The sequence below is a fragment of the Nomascus leucogenys genome, chromosome 4 (assembly GCF_006542625.1).
Source record: "Nomascus leucogenys isolate Asia chromosome 4, Asia_NLE_v1, whole genome shotgun sequence".
Classification (NCBI taxonomy): Eukaryota; Metazoa; Chordata; class Mammalia; order Primates; family Hylobatidae; genus Nomascus; species Nomascus leucogenys.
Genome location: NC_044384.1, coordinates 148,654,467 through 148,678,630, shown reverse-complemented (window position 1 = coordinate 148,678,630; position 24,164 = coordinate 148,654,467). Strand labels below are relative to the sequence as shown.

Below are 24,164 nucleotides of genomic sequence, written 5' to 3'. Positions count from 1 at the left end.
TCCCAGCACTTTGGGAGGATAAGGGGGCAGATCACCTGAGGTCAGGAGTTTGAGACCAGCCTGGCCAACAGGGTGAAACCCTGTATCAACTAAAAATACAAAAGTTAGCCAGGCATGGTGGCACATGCCTGTCATCCCAATCCCAGCTACTCAGGAGGCTGAGACAGGAGAATCGCTTGAACCTGGGAGGCAGAGGTTGCAGTGAACCAAGATCATGCCACTGCACTCCAGCCTGGGCAACAAGAGGGAGGCTCCATCCAAAAAAAAAAAAAAGCAGAGCTCATGAAGGTGGAGAGTAGATTGGTGGTTACCGGAACAGGAGAGAGGAGGAAGAGAAATTGATTCATACTAATGGGTACAAAAATACAGTTAGGTGGAAGAAATAAGTTCTACTATACAATAGTACAGTAAGAAAACATGGTTAATAATGTATCTTGTATTTCAAACTAGCTAGAATTGTAATGTTCCCAACACACACAGATAAATGTTTGAGGTGATCCACATCCCAGTCACCCTGATTTGATCTTAGCACATTGTAGACATGTGTTCAAATATCATCTCTGCCCCCAAGAATATGTACAACTGTGATAAATCCATTAAAAAAACACAGAAACATGTGCTCAAAAACATGCAAATGATGAGGCTCGAGATCTTGAAAGGAGATTTCTGGGAGCCGTAGCTTAGGCAGACCCCACTACAAAATCAGTTACAAGGGAATCTCAGGGGATCAGAGAGGTTACAAATACTCAAATGATCATTTCCAACTCTCTGCAAATTTTATAAAAATCCATCTCAAATATTAGAACACCAGAATAGTGTAAATTATGTTACTTCATACCAAATTTAGATAGAATTGGAATTATAGAAAAAATAAAAGAGCCAAGTATGTTAATCAAATTACTTTTTACATCGAAGGCAAGGGTTCTAGCAGGTTCTTTGTGAGTTTGCATTCTCATGAGAATTAGTCCTTAGTATAGCTCCTGCAAGTGTCTGAACTATGGCAAAATTAGAGACAAATACTGGAAGAGAATAAATTGAATTTTTCCTTCAACTTCTTTGCAATTATAGGAAGCTATTTACATTATAGGGATCAGATAGGATCATTCTCATTCACTGAGCAGCAAAATTCTACCATAAGCAGGCATGTCATTACCTACACTTTTTGACATTATCTCTCCCTAGCGATATTCAATTTATTCCCTTTATAATAACTCTCCACTACATTAAATCGATACCAAGATATTGCCCATGTATTCATGTTGTGTTAAAGAGTATAAATTGAAGTACTTTGTATTAACAGTTCAGTTGAATTCCATTTTAAGGGGAATGTGAAAATTGGGGATTAAACTTCAAATTTTAAGAAACTGATAGACTTAAATTACCGTTTGAGGAAGCATAGAGTTGGCAAAATAAATTCATTTATTCATCCCCTTCTATATATTTCTGCAGCAACAACTTGCTTAAAATAGTCCCTTTAAATATCTTCATTAATTACCCAGGTTTTAGAATACAAAAGAAATAGAAATTCAACATTTCAAAAGCAAAGATGATTCCTCCCCTCATTATCAGCGAGACCAGGCCTGCAGAACACGTTCATTCTGGGGGCATCGGAATGCACAGGAAGGATGAGGAGCTTTCACGGTCACCCCTTTCAAGAAACCACTCGAGCCCCACCGCCGCCAGCTGCTTTCTCAACCAACCACAGCGGCCCCTCCACTCCCCCTCACCCCAGCTCAGAGCCCTGCCAGCTCCATCTCATGCCACATGGCCAGGGGCTCCTGGCTTCCTTCTCTAGTCCTCCCCTCCCCTCTCCGATCCCAGGCTGGCTGGCAGATCAGGTCCAAGGAAGACCAGCCTGTCTTGAAGTGGATTTGTGAACGGCACGAGGCCCCGGTATTAAGATGCCCGACAGACAACCTTCCATCCTTCTTTTCAAGACTGAAACGATGCCAAAGTGTTATCCGAGTTATTTGCTTTTATTAAAGTTATGCTTCTTTCATCTTTTTCATACCCTAGAAGCAATGGAGAATTAGAAGATATTCAGGAACTATTGTCACCTTCGTGGGGATGACAGTGGCCCTGGTTCTACAAGGTGGTCGCAAGTAAAGGCTCAGGAAGAGGTAACACAGGACGACACTTACTGCTGTCTCCACGGAACGGGGAGGGAGCTGTGGGCTACACTTTTCTTTCTCATTTTCTGCATGTGTGAAAGTTTTCATAATAAAACTTTGGGGAGCAAAACAATCTTCATTTTAGAAAAATAAGACAAGACAGAAAAATACGTTTTTAAGTCCATTATCCTACCCAGGAGAAAATCACTTTGAAGAACACGTGGTACAGAATGCCAGAACTTCATGTTCTAAAAAATGAGGGACATACTGCACACACAACTCAAAAATGGTTGACTTCTGAGTCACAGCGTGCCATAAGCCCTTTCAAATCAAGGTTATCTCTGCAATGTCATTTTCAACTGGCTCATAGCATTTTATCACATGAACTTATTAAGGCCCTTTGTGCCCATGACATGCGATTCTTTTTCCCTAAAGTCGGGCTAAGGAGGACACGCCGCAGCACCCTAGCTTGGGCGGCAGGATGCCAGCGTCTGTGATGCCAGTTTCTGGGTCATGTGGAATGAATCTCACCAGTAACTGTCTCTGGGACTGACTGTTAAGGAATGTTTGGGGAAAGAGCTGTTGTAGAACAACCTACTCGAGGATTGAGTTCACCTCCCTGGACCTCGGTTTCGACTTGTGGAAATGCTGTCTAGGCTTCCACAGTCAGGTGTGCCCAGGGAGCCAGCAGGAGCATCTCCTAAATGCTCGAAAGAAACGGATTCTCTGGCCCCACCCGGACCCCATGAGTCAGGCCATGCCCGGCACAAGAGCCCCAGGCGAGGCACAGGTGGGTCTGCAAGGTCCCTTGAGCTCCAAGCACCTGCACGTGTCTAGGCAAAACCTCCAGCACATCAGTATTCCCTCGTGAAGTACGTAAAGCTGCAGATTTAAGTGGCGATGGATCTCTCGCCTCTGCGTTCAAGGGGGCAGATCTCCAGGATAAACACCACCTTTTCCTACACCATTTTCCACCAGGCTTGGAGAGTTGGCTTCCCATGGCTTCCTTCCAGCAAAAGCAGGAGAAAGGGCTGGGCTAGTTAAACCAGCAGCACTTTCAGTTTTAGGGTGTGTCGTGTCGGTTAGTGATTTGTGCTCTGCAGAGAATCTCCAGGGGGAGCAAACAGCGCAAGTGGGATAATCAGCTTGGCCAGAAGAAGCAGATGACGCCCCATGAGCGAGCTCAGGAAAGATGGCCCCACCTTGAAGCGCCCACGCTGAAAGCCAGTGATGGGGAGACGTGGTGTGAACCGAGAGATGATGAGATGCATAGATCATCTGCCCCCAGCCCCACGCGCTGACCCAGGCACAGAGAAGCCACATACGTGTACTGGGCACACTATGGAATAACGTTGAATTGTTGCCCTGGCAAATAAAACCCAGCAGAGATCAGTGGGCCCAGGGTACACTGGTAAGAAATGGGTTCCAGTCGATTCCTGTGTGGTTTTGAGGATCATGGTGAGCTAGGATCTACCAAAGCTGCTATTTACAAAGTGGTGACCATGCTGACAGCAGACTCAAGAGAGGGTGTGGGGCCGGGTGCGGTGGCTCACACCTGTAATCCCAGCACTTTGGGAGGCCAAGGCGGGCTGATCACCAGAGGTCAGGAGTTCAAGACCTGCCTGGCCAACATGGTGAAACCCTGTCTCTACTAAAAATACAAAAATTAGCCGGGCTTGGTGGCAAGCGCCTGTAATCCCAGCTACTCGGGAGGCTGAGGCAGGAGAATCACTTGAATTCGGGAGGCGGAGGCTGCAGTGAGCCAAGATGACACCACTGCACTCCAGCCTAGGTGACAGAGCGAGACTCCATCTCAAAAAATAAAGAAAGAAAGAAAACAAAATAAACACACACACATATATTCTTTTAAAAAACTTTACAGCCAGGCGTGGTGGCTCACGCCTGTAATTCCAGCACTTTGGAAGGCTGAGATGGGCGGATCACCTGAGGTCGGGAGTTTGAGACCAGCCTGACCAACATGGAAAATCTCCATCTATACTAAAAATACAAAATTAGCCAGGCATGGTGGCATGCACCTGTAATCCCAGCTACTCGGGAGGCTGAGGCCAGAAAATTGCTTGAACCTGGGAGGTGGAGGTTGCAGTGAGCCACGATTGCGCCACTGCACTCCAGCCTGGGTGATAAAGCAAGACCCTCTCTCAAAAAAAAAAAAAAAAAAAAATTAGTATTTGATTAACCACATAAAGTCACTGCAATTAGGAACCATTTGTAGATTAATTCTTCCTACTAAACTGTGGCCTGCTGACTCATAGCACACTCAGAAATGTAGCACAAATGTAGCGTTAGCATTACACATATACTGGGTACATGGATTGGTGAGTTTAGTAGCTGTGAGCATATTCAGAAACTCGTGACCCTTTTGTCATCTCCAGGAGGGAAGCCACGTCTTCTTAGCTGCCACGACCTTCCTGTGAGACCTCTGTGCACACAGCCTCTTCCTACGTAACACACACCTCACAGCAATGCCAGGAGATAACTGCCCACAGTTCACTAGATATTATTTAATTGAATCCAATGAGAGAACACGTATGGATGTGTTTTTTCTAAAAATGAAGGAATTCACATCTAACCGAGTTCACTAACACGTTACGGAGTCCATAAAAATAGGAAGAACTCCATGTTGCTTTTACTCACAAGCGTTCTTGGGTCTTGCAGCTCATCCAAACAGCAGCACTGAAATAATCTCGATGCCAGAACAAGGAAAACTCCCTGAGGTACAGGCCACCTTTCTAAACTCAGTTTCTTCCGGTACCCAAGGAGAATGTCCTCACGGTGACATCTGCTCATCTCTGGATTGCCTTCATGAGTTGGGGACGAGCAGACTGAGGCACAACGCAGCAGCGAACACGCTCGGCACGATGACGTCGTCAGAGTTTTCATCTCCAGTGGGACCCGGTCCCTTGCTGTGACGTTCCTGCTTTTGTGTAACTGACCCAGTTTTGAAGCTGTTGTGTTTTTTGTTTTGTTTTAAACAGTTCTCGGTAAAATCAGGAGTGCTGTTGGGAGTGCCCAGCTTCTCATGTCCCAGAAATTCCAGCAGTTTTATTGGCTTTGCCAACAGAATATGGTAAGTGAATCCTCAGTGAACCCCTGTTCCCTGTAACCAAGCTAACGGCCCTGGTTTAAACGCGGTACCGAGGCAGGGAGGCGGATACGGCCCTGGTTTAAACGCGGTACCGAGGCAGGGAGGCGGATACGGCCCTGGTTTAAACGCGGTACCGAGGCAGGGAGGCGGATACGGCCCTGGTTTAAACGCGGTACCGAGGCAGGGAGGCGGATACGGCCCTGGTTTAAACGCGGTACCGAGGCAGGGAGGCTGCAAGGGAGAGTGGGGGACAGGAAGAGGGGGGCTGCAGCAGCACGGGGTGTCGCTGTGTCTTTGCAACTGGATGCCCCACCAGAGCATCTTAGAAGAGGAGAAACAATAGATATTTCTATTACGGCTAATGTCACAAATGAAGAAAATGATCTGAGGTGCCTGGAAATAAAAATACATAAACAACTACAATGAAGAGATTAAGAAGAGATTTTGCAAATGATTTAGCCTTTGTCTTTTACAGTCAGTAGTGAAACGAATATACCATGAACTAGATGCATTAATACAGTTGATGCTAAACTTGGTTATTCTTGACAAGCAAACAGAAAGAAAAACCACACATATATTTACATATACTTACATATATACATGTTAATGTATACTTATATATGCTTATAAATATATATACACATGTTAATATATAAATATGTATTTGCTATTTCTGACAGCAGAAAAGCTCATATATATCTCTCATATATATTAGATGTATACATGATTATAATCATATATGCATCTATATGTTTATATATACACCTATATACATCTATATATACATCTATATATGTTTATATATAGGTGTATTTATATATACATCTATATATGTTTATATATAGGTGTATTTATATATAAACATAAATATTAACATGTATATGAAAGTTTACTTATCTATCCATATACACATGCTAAACATTAACATATAACAAATATATAACATTAACTATATATTTTATATATACAAATATATAGTATATATAAAATATACAGTATGTGTGTAGGCAAATATATAGTATATATAAAACATATGTAAGTTTACATGGTAATATATTTTATATATATATTTGCCTACACACATACATACATATACATTCTATATGTTTACATATACATGTTATTATATTTTATATATACTATATATTTGCCTACACACATACATGTATACTTTTCCTTAGCTGACTAAAGTATTTACTATTTTGAGAAATAGTAAATAATATTTATGCTACTTAATACGTTTTTTTATAATACATACATCGATTTCTTTTCAGACCAAACATTTTCAGTCAAATGCAAATAGGTCTCCTCTAGGCCTCGCGTAGCAACGGTGCCAGGTGTTTTGATGATGTTTTCCTTGGCTTTTTCACAAGCAAAGAGACATGAGGATATTCTTACATATCAAAGGATGCACGAGCAAGCCAGAGTTGCCATCTCATGTCTTTTCATTAGGGTCATTAAAAAGTACGCCTTCTCTATCACTGTCCAATCACCCCCACTGAAGTTCACGGTGAATTTAAAGAGTTACCATCCCTCTGACAAAGTTATAATCATCATTTAAAAGGGGGAAACAGAAAGGTTTTGACTGCCTCGAAAGAAGCTCGTAACTGTGTAAACACTCAGCTGTCACGTCACCTGTGAACGATCTTGCCTCCTCCGTAGTATCTATTTAATTATTACCTTTAAAGGAATTGATTTGGGCCACTGACGAACTCTGTGTAATATTATGCAGACTCGGGTGAGCCTAGGCAGGCACTGTCTTTAGGAATGCTCGTCCAAAGCTTCCCACACACAGCCCAAGGTGCATATTCAGACCTGCTAAATGTTCCTTTCTGCTCTGCCAGAAATAGCTAATATTTGGCTTAAAATTGTTCATCCTAGTATTTGTTATGCCTTCTGAGTTTTAAAATAGCTGGCTTGGCTACATCCTTTTCTTTCGACTTCTATTCAGGATTAGTAGAAAAACACTCTGACACGTTTGCTGCGGAAGAGTGGTACAGGGAGGGGTGGTGCCTGAGACAGGCCTGGCAGGAGACGAGTGCTGACATGTTAAGACACGCTTTGCTCATCAAAGCCAAATGGTCCTCAGCGCAAAGTAGCACCTCTGTCTGCTGGAAGTTGTTGGTACGTAACTAAGCTTTAAGTCAAAGAGTGACCCTAGAAAATGTCAGAACCCCACCCCAAGATTAAGGACTGACCACAGGGAGTGGAGCCTCTCAGGACGGACCACGGGGAGCGGAGCCTCTCAGGGTCAGGATGTGCAGGTGGCTTGTGGCGCAACCAGAAGGCACGTAATACCGGAAATAACCTCAAAGCATGCAGCCTGATTGCTGTGCTTGTGGGACCAGCAGTTTGGTGTTCCCAGAAACTTAGTCTCATTCAGACCCTCTGAACCTGCCTCTGAATTTTAACTCCGTCCAACCCCGGTGGTGTGTGTGCCTGAGCAGATGCCGGCACAGAGAGAGCTGCCCTAGGCCACACGGGGCACCGAAGTTCCTATCCAGTGGACGCCGGATGCCAGAGCCACAGAGCTGTGTGAATTTAAAACGACGGCAATTTCATAAGGAACAAGGCCCTGCATGACTTTGCTGGGGTAAAGGGAATGGCATGGCACAACCATTGACTTTTTTTTTTTTATTAATATAAACATCTTATCGTCTCTCAATGTCCACTGGATTCAGATGCAAGTGCCTCCCCCACCAAAAGACAACAGAAGACAAAACCAAATCCTGACCATGCCACGCTATGCCCGTCCGGCCCCAGCGCGTGGTCTGGGTGAGCCCAAAGGACGGGTTTGTTGTTGCCAAGGAGCGGAGAGGAGGGGGGCACGGGAAGGCAATGCCTGCTCTCAGGCAGCCTCCACCACAGTGGCTGGCCATGTTCCTCCTGCATCCCCCGGGAGATGTGACCAGGACCACCCAGCTGTGGGCGAGGGAGGAGAAGCCACTCCGCTTCCCCCCACACCATCAGGTACAGCTGTGCCCAGCCCTACAGAAAGAGGGGGCACAGCCATGCCCGGCCCTACAGAAACAGGGGGCACAGCCGTGCCCGGCCCTACAGAAAGAGGGGATATTCTTAGGTTGGGGAAGATCTGGAAGCCAGGTAGGCACGACCCTACAGCCTCTGAGTAGCCTCCCCTGCTGCTTCTCACCCGGCCTGGCCTGCCCTGTGGCTGCAGCTCCTGGCGTCCCTCGACTGACTTCGGTGCAGAACATGGCTTCCTTGCCAGGCACTTTTGTTGTCCCCACCCACAGAGGCTGAGTTCGGGCTCCCAGCCGGTGGCCAGGGCCGCCCTCCTGGGGAGCTCCTCAAGTGCCTGGTGGGGCTTTGAGCGGCCAAGGCTGCCCTCGTGTGGCTGCAGAGAAGAACGGGCTCAGCAGCGCGGAGGGCAGCTGGGGAACCCAGGTCCTGGCTCTGGATGAGGAATCCCAGAGCTGTCTGGTCAGCATGCTCTTCACTGAGCATGAGGAGTGTGCACTGCTGAACCCGTAAGCAAATCCAGTTGAATGTCGACCCACCAGAACCTCCTCTGATTCTGCTGAATCCCCACTGAATCAAGGGAACCACGGCTGGAAAAGTCATTCGGATTTCAATGTAGGGAGCAAGCTGGGCACGGTGGCTCACCCTGTAATCCGAGCACTTTGGGAAGCTGAGGCAAGAGGGTTGCTTGAGCCCAGGAGTTTGAGGCCACCCTGGGCAACAGAGCCAGACCCCATTGCTACAGAATTAAAGAAATTAGCTGGGTGTAGTGGCCTATGCCTGTGGTCCCAGCTACTTGGGAGGCTGAGCAGGCAGGATCCCTTGAGCCCAGGAGGTGCAGGCTGCAATGAGCCATGATCACACCTGCGCTCCAGCATGGGTGACAGAGCGAGACCCTGTCTCAAAAATACATACATAAATGTAGGCAGCTGGCAGAAATCATGTATCTATCAGGCACTGTGCAGAGAAACCAAGCACATCTCTGGGCCACTCGGCCCGGGGCTGCAGCCCAGCAGCGTCACCTGCGCCTCCTAAGTGTGGGCGCCGGTTGGTGAGAGCGTCCTGTTCCTTGGCACGTTACATTTGTAAGGTGTCATCACCGTAAGCACGAGAGCTAAGAGCCATCAGAGAACAAGCAGGTATAGAACGGGCTCCAAGCTAGTTCCCCACCGCCACCACCAGGCCAAAACCACGGCAGGCTCACGGAGCCCTGTCCCTTCCGAATCATCCATAGGTGACCAAAAACACAGGGTCCTACTGCTTTTATGAGCTGTGAAGCATTTAGAAACTCTCCCATCTGCCCCATACCCAGCATTTTCAACGTGGAACAATGAACGGCTGTGCTACGTGTTTTTAAGCCGTCAGCAAATACTTGTGCTAAAGTAAACTGTCATGGAAGCATGGCCTTCCCAAATATCTGCCTCAGGGTGGAATTAGCCAGGCTTCTCCCTAATCCGCCTCTTGAAAGACATTCGTGGGGAGGAGTGGCCTCCCCAGCCTGCACCCGCAGGAGACTCTCCTAGCTCTGAACACCCTGTGTGTGTCCACAGGACCCCAGTGCCATGCCAAGGCCGACGTCGCAGGACCTGGCCGGCTACTGGGACATGCTGCAGCTCTCCGTTGAGGACGTCAGCATGAAGTTCGACGAGCTGCAGCGGCTGCGGCTCAATGACTGGAAGATGATGGAGTCCCCGGAAAGAAAGGTAAGGGCATCCGTGCAGGGCGGGCTCCCAGCAAACCCCCTTTCCCACTGCACTAACGACCTGCTGCAGAAAGCAAGGTAAGGGCGGCCGTGCAGGGCCAGATCCCAGCAAACCCCCTTTCCCGCTGCAGTAACGACCTGCTGCAGATACAGCATGACAACGGGGTTCTCAGTCTTTTGCTGGCAACACAGGAGCAAATTTCCCTCTATGTATGTGTGCACATGTGTATACGCACGTGTGTGTGTGCATGTGCCCAAAATGGGGCCGAAGTGAAGGCTTGGGCATGGATGGTAAATAATAGGGTCTTCCCTGCTCTGTCTCTTCTATATAAGCCTTTCAGAGAGACTCCAGCCAAGATCACAAGCAAATCTGCAGCCTCATTCCTGACAGGGCTCTCACCTCTGAATTATCTTTATCAAACTTGTTCTGATTGTGTAAATATTAAGCTGGCTTCCCACAGGGAAAGTTTTAGACCTGATTATGGACTGTGTCCTATTCAATATACCTTCCAGTATGGCCACTCCAGGCAGGGCAACATTTTATACCTTATTGAACAGTTTGATGAATTAATCTTCCTGTAGATCCATCAGCCTCAACCCTTAAAATAGGCTGAAATTTGCCATTAAATCTGAACCCTGGCATTTCACTTCTTCCATGATGCTGTCGTCAGAAGAACTAGTAGATAGTTCTGAGTTAGCAGCAAAGACATAGATTTCCTCACACGTTTTAAAGACGTCCTGAGGAAACATAAATGGATTTTTCTAGACAAATGCTATCAATTAAAAGGATAAAGAAAATCAAGTCAGCATCCTTTGGGGAAGTGGTGTTCGGTATCCAGCAAGGATGCACATCTGGGTCATTAGAACTAGAGCCAGGGCTGGTCGTCCTCATCATCGACTCCTGCCAGAAGGTGCCCTGGCCGCTAGCGGAGTTCCAGGCCAGATGCCATCGATCCACAGGTTCCCTCTCATCCCAGACGACAGGGGAGTAGGGTGGGAGTGCACAGGGTCCATGTAAGCCATGTGTGGGACAGGTCGACATAAGCCATGCATGGGACTAGGCTGGTCCACGTAAGACATGCATGGGACAGGTCCATGTAAGCCATGCATGGGACTAGACAGGTCTGCGTAAGCCATGAGTGGGACTAGACAGGTGCAAGTAAGCCATACGTGTGACAGGTCCACATAAGCCATGCATTGGACTAGGCAGGTCCACGTAAGCCATGCATGGGACAGGTCCACACAAGCCATGTGTGGGACTAGACAGGTCCATGTAAGCTACGGTTTGGTTCTGAGGTGAAGGAGATGATCAGTGATGCTCCTGAGGGAGAAGTCTGTTCGAACGGAACGTACTGAAGTTAGCCCAGATGCACGTGATGGTTCCGTCTAGTTTCCATTCTTTGGTCATTGAGAGCGAATGTGAGCCCACCTACCCAAGCTGCACATAAAGTATGATTCTTAAAATGGAAACGTCTTAGGGAGGCCAAGGTGGGTGGATCACGAGGTCAGGATATCAAGACCATCCTGGCTAACACGGTGAAACCCCATCTCTACTAAAAATACACAAAATTAGCTGGGCGCAGTGGCTCACGCCTGTAAACCCAGCGCTATGGGAGGCCGAGGCAGGCAGATCATGAGGTCAGGAGATCAAGATCATCCTGGCTAACATGGTGAAACCCTGTCTCTACTAAAAATACCAAAAAAAAAAAAAAAAAATTAGCCGGGCATGGTGGCGGGTGCCTGTAATCCCAGCTACTCGGGAGGCTGAGGCAGGAGAATGGCGTGAACCCGGAAGGAAGAGCTTGCAGTGAGCCAAGATCAAGCCACTGCACTCCAGCCTGGGAAACAGAGCGAGACTCCATCTCAAAAAAAAAAAAAAAAAAAAAAAGAAAATGGAAATGGTTTCTCGCTGAGGGCAGAGCACACCAGTCCAGAAAGCGAGCAGATCTCTAGCACAGCGGAGGCTCCATGCCTGAAGAGGAGGCCCTGCCCCTCCTGAACACGGCATCTTAAAAATTCCCTAGGGTGGGCCCTGCACAGCGTCTGCTGGACACTCCTACAGTGCCACACCCGCAGGCCTGGAAGCTCCTCTGATTGGGGAACCCCCACAGGAAATACTGATGCGTACGTCTCACAGGCTCACAGTTCAGGGGACACCAAAGAATGAAACAGATCCTCTTCTCTCCCTTCTCCTGGCATCCCCTGAACTATGAGGACAGTTACCATGTGCTGAAAAAAGGAATTACTTGTTAAAGTAGCTGAAGGTTTCAATGAACTCATCCCCCCATTGTTTTATATGGATGCCAAGAAGTCAGGTAAGAGTCATTGCTTCTGGCCTAGTCATGTAAAATAAGCTGAGGGAACAAAGTTCCAGACACCAAAGCAGCCTTCTTGCCACAGGCCTCCTCGTACTCACACAACTGCCTGTCTTCCCCCAGTCTCCAAGCACCTCTGGGCTCCCTTTGGAATTTTTCAGAGGCTGAAGAGAAAAAGACATGAGTGGAGTTTTCCTGTTTTTCTCCCCCAAAACTAGATACCTGCTTAGGAAAGTGGTTCTGACGCCTTCTGCCGTGTGCCCTTTCATGGGAAGGAAACAGCTGGCTATGGAGAGTCCCTGTTACGGCTCCGTCCAGAAGGGGAGAGGGGGCAGGTCCCACTGTCTTTAGGAACAATGTGAATCACACAGTTGTCGACACAGACCTTTTGTGGGAGCAAGTGCAAGCATTACCCTTTGCATTTGTTGCGTAATTGTGAGATTTATCTTTCTAAAAAGGCATACACGTATTTTAGCGTGACTTATCTGAGAGTCTGAGCTAAGGGTCAGAAATACTTATTTGCATCTTTTTACAAAGCAAGTAAGTGAATAGTGGTTTTATAAATATTGTCCATGTCAATGGGATTTTAGGCCAATAAGAGAATTGGGCCAGTGTTTCCCGACACACCTGCCCATGTAAGATGGTTTTCATGAATATATTGAAATCCCAGAGTCTGCAGAAAACCCCGCAGTGTTGATTAGGGATGTCCAGCGATGGTATCCAAAACCCTCGCGATGCTCTGAGCTTGGCAACGCAGTTATCGGCCGATGCTCGGAGATGACACAGGGCTTTGGGAAGTGCAGGAATCGGGCGACAATGTCCGATTAACTCAGTGACTCCAGAAACGCAAGGTGCGCATCTGCGGAATGTATTTCCTGATTTGCGAACACTGCTCCCGACGCCTCTGCCCCTTTGGAGAGTGTGAGGGAGCTTCTACAATGTCCATACTGTGTAGAAGGCAAGCCTGTGGCCTGGCAGTCAGGGGCCAGGGGCAACGTGGGAAGGGAATGAAGGATGCTGCCCTGGGGGTTGCGGTCACGAAGGGTGTGGGCCAGACCCCAGGGCCACTGAGCTCACGAGCTGTTAGGACCCTCCTCCCACCACCTGCCAATGTTGACTTGTGATGCTTTTCAGGAAGAAAGAAAGCTCCCGCCTCCAATACCAAAGAAGCCTCCCAAAGGGAAATTTCCCATCACAAGAGAAAAATCCCTGGACCTGCCCGACAGACAACGCCAGGAAGCCCGCAGACGACTCATGGCCGCCAAGCGAGCGGCGTCCTTCAGGCAGAATTCTGCCACCGAGCGCGCGGACAGCATCGAGATCTACATCCCCGAGGCCCAGACCCGGCTGTGAGGACAGGGCCCGGCCACCTTCCCCTTGGTTGTTTCTGCTTTTCCACAAAACGCCTGTACAGTCCGTGGCCTCCCTGGTGGTTTGTCTCCTTTCTTCCACCGAACACGCCCTTGCTCTTGTGCTCCTTGTACCGTGAACACAGTGGACAGTGGCCTCCGAGTCCACGGAGCTCGTGGCGAGGACGACGTTTGCTTTTTTTTTTTAAAACTGGTGGCCTGGCTCACACTTGGCTCTGAGGGACAGGTGTGGTGAGACCTGATTTCTCCTCCGTGTTCTCAGAGGACGGCGAGAAATGCCTCCGGACCTGGAACCCAGCTTACATTTTGTTATTTCTATTTTTATAACTTGTGTGATAATTAGAGGTAAGAATAACAAATAACTATAAATGGGTGCATCTCACCACTCCCTAGAGGCATTAGACACCCAAGTGGAAGGTGCTACAACCTGAAGTGCAGGAAAGAAAGACCCATTCCCCTCGCACAGGCGAGCTTTTACTCCCTGAGCACGGGCGGCCCGACCGCCCACTCCACTCTCCTGCTCCTGTCTGTCACAGATAGAAAACATGAGGCTCCTTGTGTCAAGCTTCCTGTGATGGAAAGTGGCCTCTCCAACCACCAAACTCCCTGCCATACAGTTCTCCAAAATCCCAGGCGATGACAAGTCTGAACCCACGAAAATACCCAGCACAGCATCTACACATTCAAAAGATAAGCTGAGAGTTCCCACAAGGAGGTCACACGCAGAGAGGAGAGTCTTACGGAGGGCTGGGAGCATAAAAGGAAAACAATGTCCTTACTTCTATGAAACAGTTATTGTATTTTTTATTTCTTTGTAACTTAAAATACGACACCCAGTATTTTCTTTACGTTTCACCATTTACGCTACATGTGATTTTTTTAATGTATGTATATATATATTCTCAAATTGCTCTGTCAGCTGACTTTTCAGGGTATCCTTAAAAAAACACACACACACACAAACAACAAAAGTTTGCTCGTTTAAAATGACAGTTGTGAAGTTGTAAAAAGTTTAAGAAATATGAATGTGAGTGGTAAGTATATCTCAGTTTAAATGGTAAAGAAGAAATGTAGTTTACATTTGTATTTTTCCAGAATTCTTTTGTCCTATGCAGTATTGCTAAAGTCAAGAATATATTCCTTGCCTGTGTTAGACATGAAGGGAAAAAGAGGTCACATATTGTGATTTCCAGCTGTGGAATTCAAAAAAAAATTAGTGTTCACGACTCTATGGTCGGTGCCAGAGGAAAACAGGAACGATTCTAATTAATAGGCTTTCCGTGTATATAATTAAATTTAGCTGCCGCGACCACTGTTCCGACACGACTTCTGTTTCACAGTTCAGACCAGTCTTCAAAGGAAAAGCCTATCCGATTTGTCCATCGGGTTCCAGTTTCAGAGTTCTCATTATTACTCAAAGTAAAAGACTGCGATTTAAGATGTTTCCACCCCAATACCTGGTCTTCCTTCCTGGCTTAAGGAGTACCATGTACTAAGCCACAGGCAGAACAGCTTTTGATGACCCCGTAGCACTTTGTTTCTTCACCTTGATTTGCACTTTACAATGTCCCCAGCCCCTCTGCAGCCCGTGGCTGGCAGGGCGTTCGATGTGCGGTTGCCCCCCAGAGTGCCCTCCAGAGCTGCGGTGTCTCCCCTGCCTCATTCCCCACATCCCACTAAGCATGGGACCATTGGGAGCAGAGCTGATATTAAAGCATGTTTAGCTTTGAAGTTTTACTTTTTTAAAGCTGAGTAGTTAAGAATTCCCTGTAAAAACAAAACCCTGTAAATTGAGCCTCATATCTGGTATATATTTTACCAAACAGCCTTAACATATATTTGGAAGCAAAAATCAGTACGAATGTATCTCCTTGAAAAATGCAAAAAAAAAAAAATCCCTGAAATATTCTTCTATAAATGAATCCTATTTCCCCAGAGTGTTCAAAGCATTTTTCTAGCTAAATAAATACCTAAATCTTGAGTAGTGTACAGTAATGACGCTTCTTCCTATATCCACTCTATTATGTTAAAACAAATGTAGTTGCGAGTATTGGCATTTTAAACTTTAAAAAAGCTGTGTGATGTCAGATGAACTCTGCTGTTTGGAAGTAACCACAGAAAAGCAAAGTCAGTGTACACTCCGAGTGAAAGGAAATGTAATGTGCATAAAGGCCCGCCACCTCCCCACATTGGTCTATCTACTGGCAGCTGATATGTTTAACTCATTTCCTTGAGCTTATACAAAACATATAAAAGCAAACTGTTAAAGTAGACAATAATTATTTGTCTCAGATCCCAGATTCTATGATCCCTGCTTAAAAGAAAATGTTCACTAAATGTAGGTTGATTTCTTATGTTTTGTAGACTCATTGTCATTTTTCAATCCCAAAAAGTCTTGGCCTAAACCATCCCTCGGTGAGCAGATTAAGCTACCACTGCATTGCACAGGGGTTGGCGACTCGACGTGGTGAATGTGCACACGCCCTGCTTGGTCCGCCGTGTTCCAAAGAAGATGATTTAATGGTAGAACGGGTACCTGCTGCTAGACCTGATGGAATGTTACCTGTCCGTGTTACATACTCAAGTGCAATATACTCAGTTCTCATGCAGGTGACATTCTACCATGAAACGCAGAAGATAAGCCATGTTTATATGTTGTACATGTAAAGAAAAATAAAACTGTTTATGATACTTGTGTTAGTCACTGGAGCTAGCTTATTTCAGCCACTTCTAGCAGATACAGGCCATGGAGCTCACAACGTGTGACCATTTCGTCATATTTAAAATATAACTTTAAGAAAAGAATAAAAGATACATTGGAGAACATGGCTGAAAATTATTGTGCTGTTCTAGGAACATCATCCTAGAGAGAGTGATGTTCACTCTAACCCCATACCCACCTTCCTAATGATACAGCCAATGACGGGTGAAACCCAGACACTCTCCTTAGAGCCGACAGGTTGACCCTGCTGTGTTGAAGGCTGTGGTTAATAAAACACAAGTATGATAAACAGGACCTAGCATTTAGCCCAGGAAAGGAGAATGCTGCTTGTCACCTAGAGTGCTTTCCTCTTGCATCTTCACGTGTTGTTGTGTTTGAAGTAAAACTAGTTGTTATCAGTGACAATTTTTAACATATTTTTCTCAGCAAATTTATATCACCATCTTAGAATGGTATATAAAAAAATTGAACTGTTTATGATACCAAAAAATTACAGTTTTGTTTAAAAGGAAATGTTGATGTTTTCAACTCCAAATCAATTCTAAAAACTTCAAGCACTTAATGGAAAGGTAAATGGTCAGATAAAAATATAATTACATGGAAGGTTATCTGGTTTTAAAAAAAAAAAAAAAAAAAAGGCTACAAAATCAGTGACCTACTAAGTGGAGGGAATTTTTCCCTGCTGCTTCTCACGAAAGTGGCCAGGTTTATGATTGGAAGACACAGTGGCAGAGCACACGCGTGCATAGGCTCTGATTATTTCTCTTGGAGCATATGTCCTTGTCTTGATTTTTGCCTTTTCGATGCCATATTAAGCAGCCACTGTTTCCACCCCTTTCATTAGAAGGCCCTGCACCCGTAAATTCGCTCATCTCTGTTTTTGTTAGATCCTTGAAAGCATCGCTACCCCAGTTCAGGATGGAATTTCACAGGAAAATGAAGGGATACTGCAGGCCTGTGTTTGGAGCACCTGTGGTGACCGTGGAACGAGCTCTGTTAGAGACAGCTCTCCGGTTTGCGCCAAATCTTTTGGGGGCGAGTAGGGAATGGGGGAGGCGAGTCCAAGTCTTCCACAGGAAAGACTTTTCTATCTGCAGGACCTCCATCAAGCCAAGCCATCCTGTGGTCTTGAGCATGAAGGGGCCAGGGGACCTCCTGGGAGACGCAGCCTCTGTTTCAGCTGTGTTTCATCAGTCAGCCTTGCTTGGAATTCTGGCAGGTTCCCCGGGGTGTTTCAGCAGACAGGAGGCCCACATGCCGTGGCTGAGTCAGCCTGGGTACTCCAGTCACCAGCAGGGCCATCCTTGATGACAGGCCCCCCCACCCCCAACAAACCTGGGAGAGGCAGCAGAAAATGTGTAAGAGGGTGTGCGCTGGTAGGGACATAAAAGCATTGCCCAAAATCGTGCTGGTCTGGGGAGGACCCCTGGATACTCCCCTTGAGCCACACTGAAAACTGGAATTGCCCCACCTGTGAGCACAGAAACACGCTCCTCCAGCACGGGCCGAAATAACTAAATTCCACGTGGTTCTCACCTGCTCATTTCCTAGCCCTCTTCTTCTCAAGCGTGAACTTCTATTTTTTTTCTAACTGCAAATTTAACAGGCTAGTTTAAAACAGCAGTTTTCAGACGACAATCCCTGGGAATGTTCCAGGGTTCTTGTTTTGATCTGCATGTCTGTTTACACTTCTCTGCAGGCGTGGGTTGAATACAAGTTTCCAAAACTTGAAAATAAAATAGAAAACCATGAGCTTCAGAGATGAAAAAGATGACCCCTTTCTGATTAGGATCCACAACTCTGTGGGCTGGGGCAATGCAGTGTGCTTCATTCAGTGCCCCGGGTCAGCCATAACACACATCACGTAAGATCAGCTCAGAGCCCATTGCTTCCCTGCGGGAGCCCCATCTTGTTGCTATTAGTTGGGAGTTTCAACACATTGTTGGCCATAAACAAAGTGCTAAAAGAAAGGGTTTGCTTCTATGCATTCGGCTGAATGTCCCCCAGTGCAGGGTGGCAGCAGAATGTTCTGGAAATGAAGGAGATATTGCTAGGAATCTCTAGGCTCTTAGGCAACCTGGCTTTTATTCATCCTCAGCCAGCAACTCATCTCAAGTTTATGTCTCGGTTTTTTCCTCTAGAAAGGGGATTACAGTTCCTGTCCCTGTCTCCCTCGAGGACACATTGTGAGGATTAATGACATATTGGCTATAAAGTCCTTTGAGTTCCTGGAAACAGGTGGTGAAAGTGTGAGTTATTGCTAAGGATTAGTCCCTGGCCTCTTCTGGAACGCCGCCCTCCCAGCTCTGCAGCGGACGCTGCCAAAATCCAGGCTGGTCATGAACATCTCAGAGATAATCAGGGACCACCAGAGGCAGAGGCCATGAGACTGTCTTTGGAAAGGTTTGGAAATGGAGAAATAACGACAAGGGCCATTCTCCTGAGCTTCTGGCCTTCAACTGTTTCTAGATGCTTCCAAGAACAACAACCCAGCACCAACCAGAATTAGGCCCCGTTTTCACCATTACTTAAGCTCAATTGCCTCTTAGATGAAGTGAGGAGATAAACATTAAAATGATGAAGAAAAAAAATTATTTGGAAGCAGAAAACTGCATGGGTGGGGAAACAGCAGGAACGAAATCAGACAAACTGACTCAAACCACGGAAGGGTTTGAAAAGCCCACCCCTCTAATTCCAGCTGTTTGTTATTTCTCTGCTTCACACTTGAGAGAAGGCAAAGGTGGTCTGTGGGAAAGCTCCAAGAAATAACCGTCTTTCATCCTTGCCACTTTGAAAAATGTCCACAATTTTATGAATTGCTGTCCTAACCCTGGTGTTTTTATCCAGTGTTAAAATAAATTTCAAGTTTCAATGTAAACACTTAACTGATAACTTCTTTGCAGAAGAAATGTTCGTTACCTACTATCAAACTACTTTTTAACAGATTTTGTATATACACACACAAGGTAACAGAGGTTTACCTCCCTACTTTCTTAGATTTTATGTAACTCTTTTCATTGGTGCTTATTCAGAACCTGAAAGCCTTGGGCATCCAAGCTTTCACCTACTCAGTAGAGGAGAGGCGATAATGAATGAAAAGATTGACACCAGGTTTCTTCGACAAATTTAAGTTCAAATTTATCTCTTTCAAGCTAGACCATGGTCTCCCTAGAGAGTGTGTTGGTTTGTGTCTGCCAGTACGACAAAGGATGCTCCCAGCTTGATCGTGGTACCTTATGGAAGCCACTCACCCATTCTCTGGTTTACCCCCAAAACACTACCATGCCCCAGCCCCACTCATTTGAATAATACAATCATATCACTTTCGAAGGGCTCAGCATGAATATTCCCCTCACTCCACTTTTTAACTGGTTTGCTGAACTCAACAAAGCTTCCCCTCACGAGCAGTGAGACCTAGGCTCCTTTTGAACGCTTCCTTCCGAACGGTAAGCCACTTGGCTCTCGGACAGGACAGGCCCTCCCTGCAGAGAGACACAGCTCATACCCCGACCTTCCATACTACAGACCAAAATACCCAGGTGTGGCCTAAGGACTACATTAAATGCCTCCTATAGAAATTCAAGGAATGTTAGAACCAGGAAACTAGCTGTTTAAAGTTTTAAAGAAGTATATATATATAAATATAAACACGAAATCATATCGAGTGTGAGGATGAACAGAGTGCCAAATATTCAGCATCTGTACAAAGTCATTCACTGGAATTAAACTATTTTATGTAATTCTCTTTCTCATGCTTTTATGGTTCTTTTGATAAATTCTATTTAGTAGCATGCAGGATACCTAATCTGAATGTGCAATATGCTATTCATCACCACGACAATTTCTTACTTCTTAATAACTTACCAGAATGTCGGTCATTCCTTTAAGGCATTTAAGGATTGCTTTATTTGTGTTCTTTTTTCTCATGACTTTTTTTCACTCTCAGCTGACTGTAAGAAACTGCGCACCGTTTCCGCCATAACCCTCCTGTGATGATGCCTCCATTTGACTTCTGTATCGCTGATGTTCACCTCCTGTAAATAGTTCTGCAATTAAATTTTTTGAGAAAAGTAATGTTTACTTTTTTATTGGAGTGAATTCTCGTGTTATTTTAAACTCAGAAAAATTATATAGACCAAAGAGTTTTATCCGAAAAATTACACTCTTCCTCCATTATATATTTCATTGTTGAAATATCCTCAATTTCTCTATATTTTAAGAAGTAATGGACATTTATTAAGGCTACAGATTTAATATGTATGCAAAATGGTATAGATTAAATGAGTTTTTAATTAATAAATCCTACAGTATTTAGTTAACGGTTGTTTTACGCTCTTTTGAGTTGCATTGAAAAGAGACGCACATTAGCTCACTGGACCTCATGGATCCAGGCTCCAGTGAGACAGGGTGGGATGTGGACTTGGTGATGAAACTCCAGGACGACAAGTGGGTTCCAGTCCCCAATGAGCCTGCAGCTGCCAGGAAGCAGTGCAAGCCAGTCCATCCAGGAAGGGGACCGGTCCAGCAGGTGGACCAGTCCAGGGAGGGAACCAGTCCGGGGAGGTGGACTAGCCCGGGGAAGTGACCAGTTAGAGAACGTGGACCAGTCCGGGAGGTGGACCAGTTAGGGAACATGGACCAGTCCGGGCAGGTGGACCAGTCCGGGAGGTGGACCAGCCTGGGGAGGTGGACCAGTTACAGAACGTGGACCAGTCCGGGAGGTGGACCAGCCCGGGTAAGTGACCAGTTAGAAAACGTGGACCAGTCCGGGAGGTGGACCAGTCCAGGAGGTGGACCAGTCCGGGGAGGTGGACCAGTTACAGAACGTGGAGCAGTCCGGGGAGGTGACCAGTCCAGGGAGGTGACCAGTCCGGGGAGGTGGACCAGTCCAGGGAGGTGGACCACACGTCACCACTCGGAGCAGTGGCTCCCTGCCTTCCACCTCCTTGATCAGTTGCACCTGCCCTTCTTTCTCTTGCCTGTGACCAGCTAGTCTCACCCTCCTCAGTGAGAAATCCTGCTGGCTCACATCTCTGTGCTTCTTTCCATGCACTCCCTTCCTGGATACTCTTGAGTATTGCTATCCAGTCTCCCCAGGGGCACAGTGCAGCTCTTGAGGACGACCCTCCCCCAGAGCACATCAGGATTGTGTTTCATGCATTGTTTTTCAGGTCTTTCCTTTGCTGTATTTCTTTTCATGATACACTTATAACCAGCAAAAGCAAAGCTTTATATATTTTTCTTTTTTAATCCCATAGCCCTTCAATAAATATTTTAATTTACTTGGCCTTTCATTTGAAACTGTATACCTTCATCCTCATGTGGTCAAACACTATTTTCCCAGAAGTCAGTAAAAGTACAAATAAACTCCTAAGGAATTCATTTTAAATTATAACAAGATAATTTATAGAACCTTTTAATTAAAAACCAAGGGACCAGTGCATGAGAATTTCTGGTTTCTCATACAGCATTCTGTCCTCACAACGAGAAAAAGTGGAACAAGCTGAAAATCAGCAATTCTTTATAGATTCTTATCAGAATGAATGTCACAGGGCAAACAGCTCCCCCAGAGTGAGAGAGGCTGACACAGAGACTCACAACCCACTGAGCAGATGCCCAGGTACAGAAACCTCTGTGGGTACCCGTGCTGGGCTGGGGAAGCCTGAACCACAGCTGACAAACCAAGAAGCTCAACACGGACAAACCTGAGGATTAAAAACTCCAGGGGGCCCAGTCTTTGGACGCCCCCCACACTTTGTGAGCTTTACCCCCAGGAACCCCACCCAGGTTCTCAGGGTGTAGATCAGAGAAAAACGCCCTTGTGTTTCCAGCAGGTGGGGGGAAAGTAGCCATTCTGAAATATGCCCAGAGCATCTGTTCACCTTAAAAAAGGCCCTCAAGTGAAAGTATCCTACCAAAGCCTAACAGACAGACTTGGGGTTTGCCAGCATCTGACATATCTAGGGGAAGGGAAAGACCCAGTGCCAGCCCCATCTAGCCATCCTAAGGCAGGGGTGGGGAGGGGGGACTAGGAAGGATTTACAAAGATCAGACCTCAGGGCACAGGCTCACTGAAAGACTATGACCCAATCATAGGATAAGAGAACGCTTCCCCTCTCCCCACACCTTACCATTCCATCAATAGCACTTTTGTATTAAAAAGGGGGAGGCCGGGTATGGTGGCTCACACCTGTAATCCGAGCACTTTGGGAGGTCAAGGTGAGAGGATCACTTGAGCAGAGGATTTTTTAAAAAAGAGACCCAACAACATGCTCTCTACCAGAAAAGCGCTTTAAATATAAAGACACGGATTAAAAGTAGTGCCATGGAGCAGGGTATACCGTGCTAACACTAATCCAAAGAAAGCTGCAGTCACTGCATTAACACCAGACAGGGCGCCTTTCAGACAAGGAGTCTCCTCCAGGACACAGAAGGATGTGACATAACGATAAAAAGGCCAGTTCTCCACAAAGGCATGACAATGCTCAACATGCCTGTGCCTCAAAACTGTGTCAAGTGACATGAAAACCAGCAGAACTACAAAGAAAGAGAAATCCACTGTGGCGGTTAGAGAGCTCAGCACCTGTCTACCAGTAAGTGACAGATCCAGCCATCAGAAAATCAGGAAGGACATAGCTGACCTCAACAGCACCACTGGTTACCTAGCTATAATGAACACCTAACACCATACTTCATCCAACTACAGCAGAACGCATATGATTCCCAAGCTACACTCTGGGCTACGAAACACACCTTAACAGACGTAAAAGAAGCACGACTGGTTACCTAGCTATAATGAACACCTAACACCCTACTTCATCCAACTACAGCAGAACACACATGCTTCCCAAGCTACACTTGGGGCTACGAAACACATCTTAACAGATGTAAAAGAATAGAGTCATACAATCTAAGAACTCTCAATTACACAACAGATTAAACTAGAAATCCGTAACAGAAAGATAGCTGGAAAATCCCAAAACACGTGGAGATTAAGCAATGCACTTCTAATAACACATGGATCTACAAAGAAGTCTCAAAAGAAATTGAAAAATATTGAAACTAAATGAAAATAACAACACAATATATGTAAATTTGTGAGATGCCCCAAAAGCAGTGCCTGGAAGAAATTCGCAGCATTCAACGCCTGTGTTAGCAAAGAATGATCTAAAACCAATCATTTAGATTTCCACCTTAGGAGGCAGTTAAAACCAAAGTAAGCACAGGAATAGAAATAATAAAAATTACAACAGAAATCAATAAACTTGAAAAAAAGAAATAGAGAAAAATAATGTAATCAAAAGCCAGTGCTTTGAAAAGATCAATAAAATTGATAATCCGCTAGCCAAGCTAAGCACAAAAAAAGAGAGATGACACAACTTACTAATATTAGAAATGAAAGAAAAAACATTACTACGATCCATGAACATTAAAAGGCTAACAGAAGAAAATCATAGGGCTGGATGTGGAGGCTGACACCTGTAATCCCAGCACTTTCAAAGACTAGGGCAGGAGGATTGCTTGAGGCCAGGAGTTTGAGACCAGCTTATGTAACACAGTGAGACTCCATCTCTACTAAAAATTAAAAAAAAAATTAGGCTGGTGGGGATTTCCTGGCAAGATGGCTGAACAGGAACAGCTCCGGTCTGCCGCTCCCAGCAAGTTTGACGCAGAAGGTGGGTGATTTCTGCATTTCCAACTGAGGTACCTGGTTCATCTCACTGGGACTGGTTGGACACTGGGTGCAGCCCATGGAGGGCGACCTGAAGCAGGGCAGGGCGTCACCTCACCCAGGAAGTGCAACGGGTTGGGGGATTCTCTCCCCTACCCAAGGGAAGCCATAAGGAACTCTGCTGTGA

General features: G+C 45.9%; 1 protein-coding gene across 2 annotated transcripts in view; it reads left to right on the top strand.

The window, feature by feature from the left end:
• DLGAP2 (DLG associated protein 2) overlaps positions 1-20,379 on the top strand; it is a 921,880-nt gene extending 901,501 nt beyond the window's left edge. For both annotated transcript variants that reach the window (XM_030812421.1, XM_003271382.4), the window contains 3 exons: positions 5,108-5,199; positions 9,747-9,899; positions 13,348-20,379. In XM_030812421.1, coding sequence (XP_030668281.1) covers positions 5,108-5,199; positions 9,747-9,899; positions 13,348-13,566 — 464 coding nt within the window. In that variant the 3' untranslated portion in view covers positions 13,567-20,379. The remainder of the gene's footprint in view (positions 1-5,107; positions 5,200-9,746; positions 9,900-13,347) is intronic.
• Positions 20,380-24,164: the final 3,785 nt, after the last annotated feature.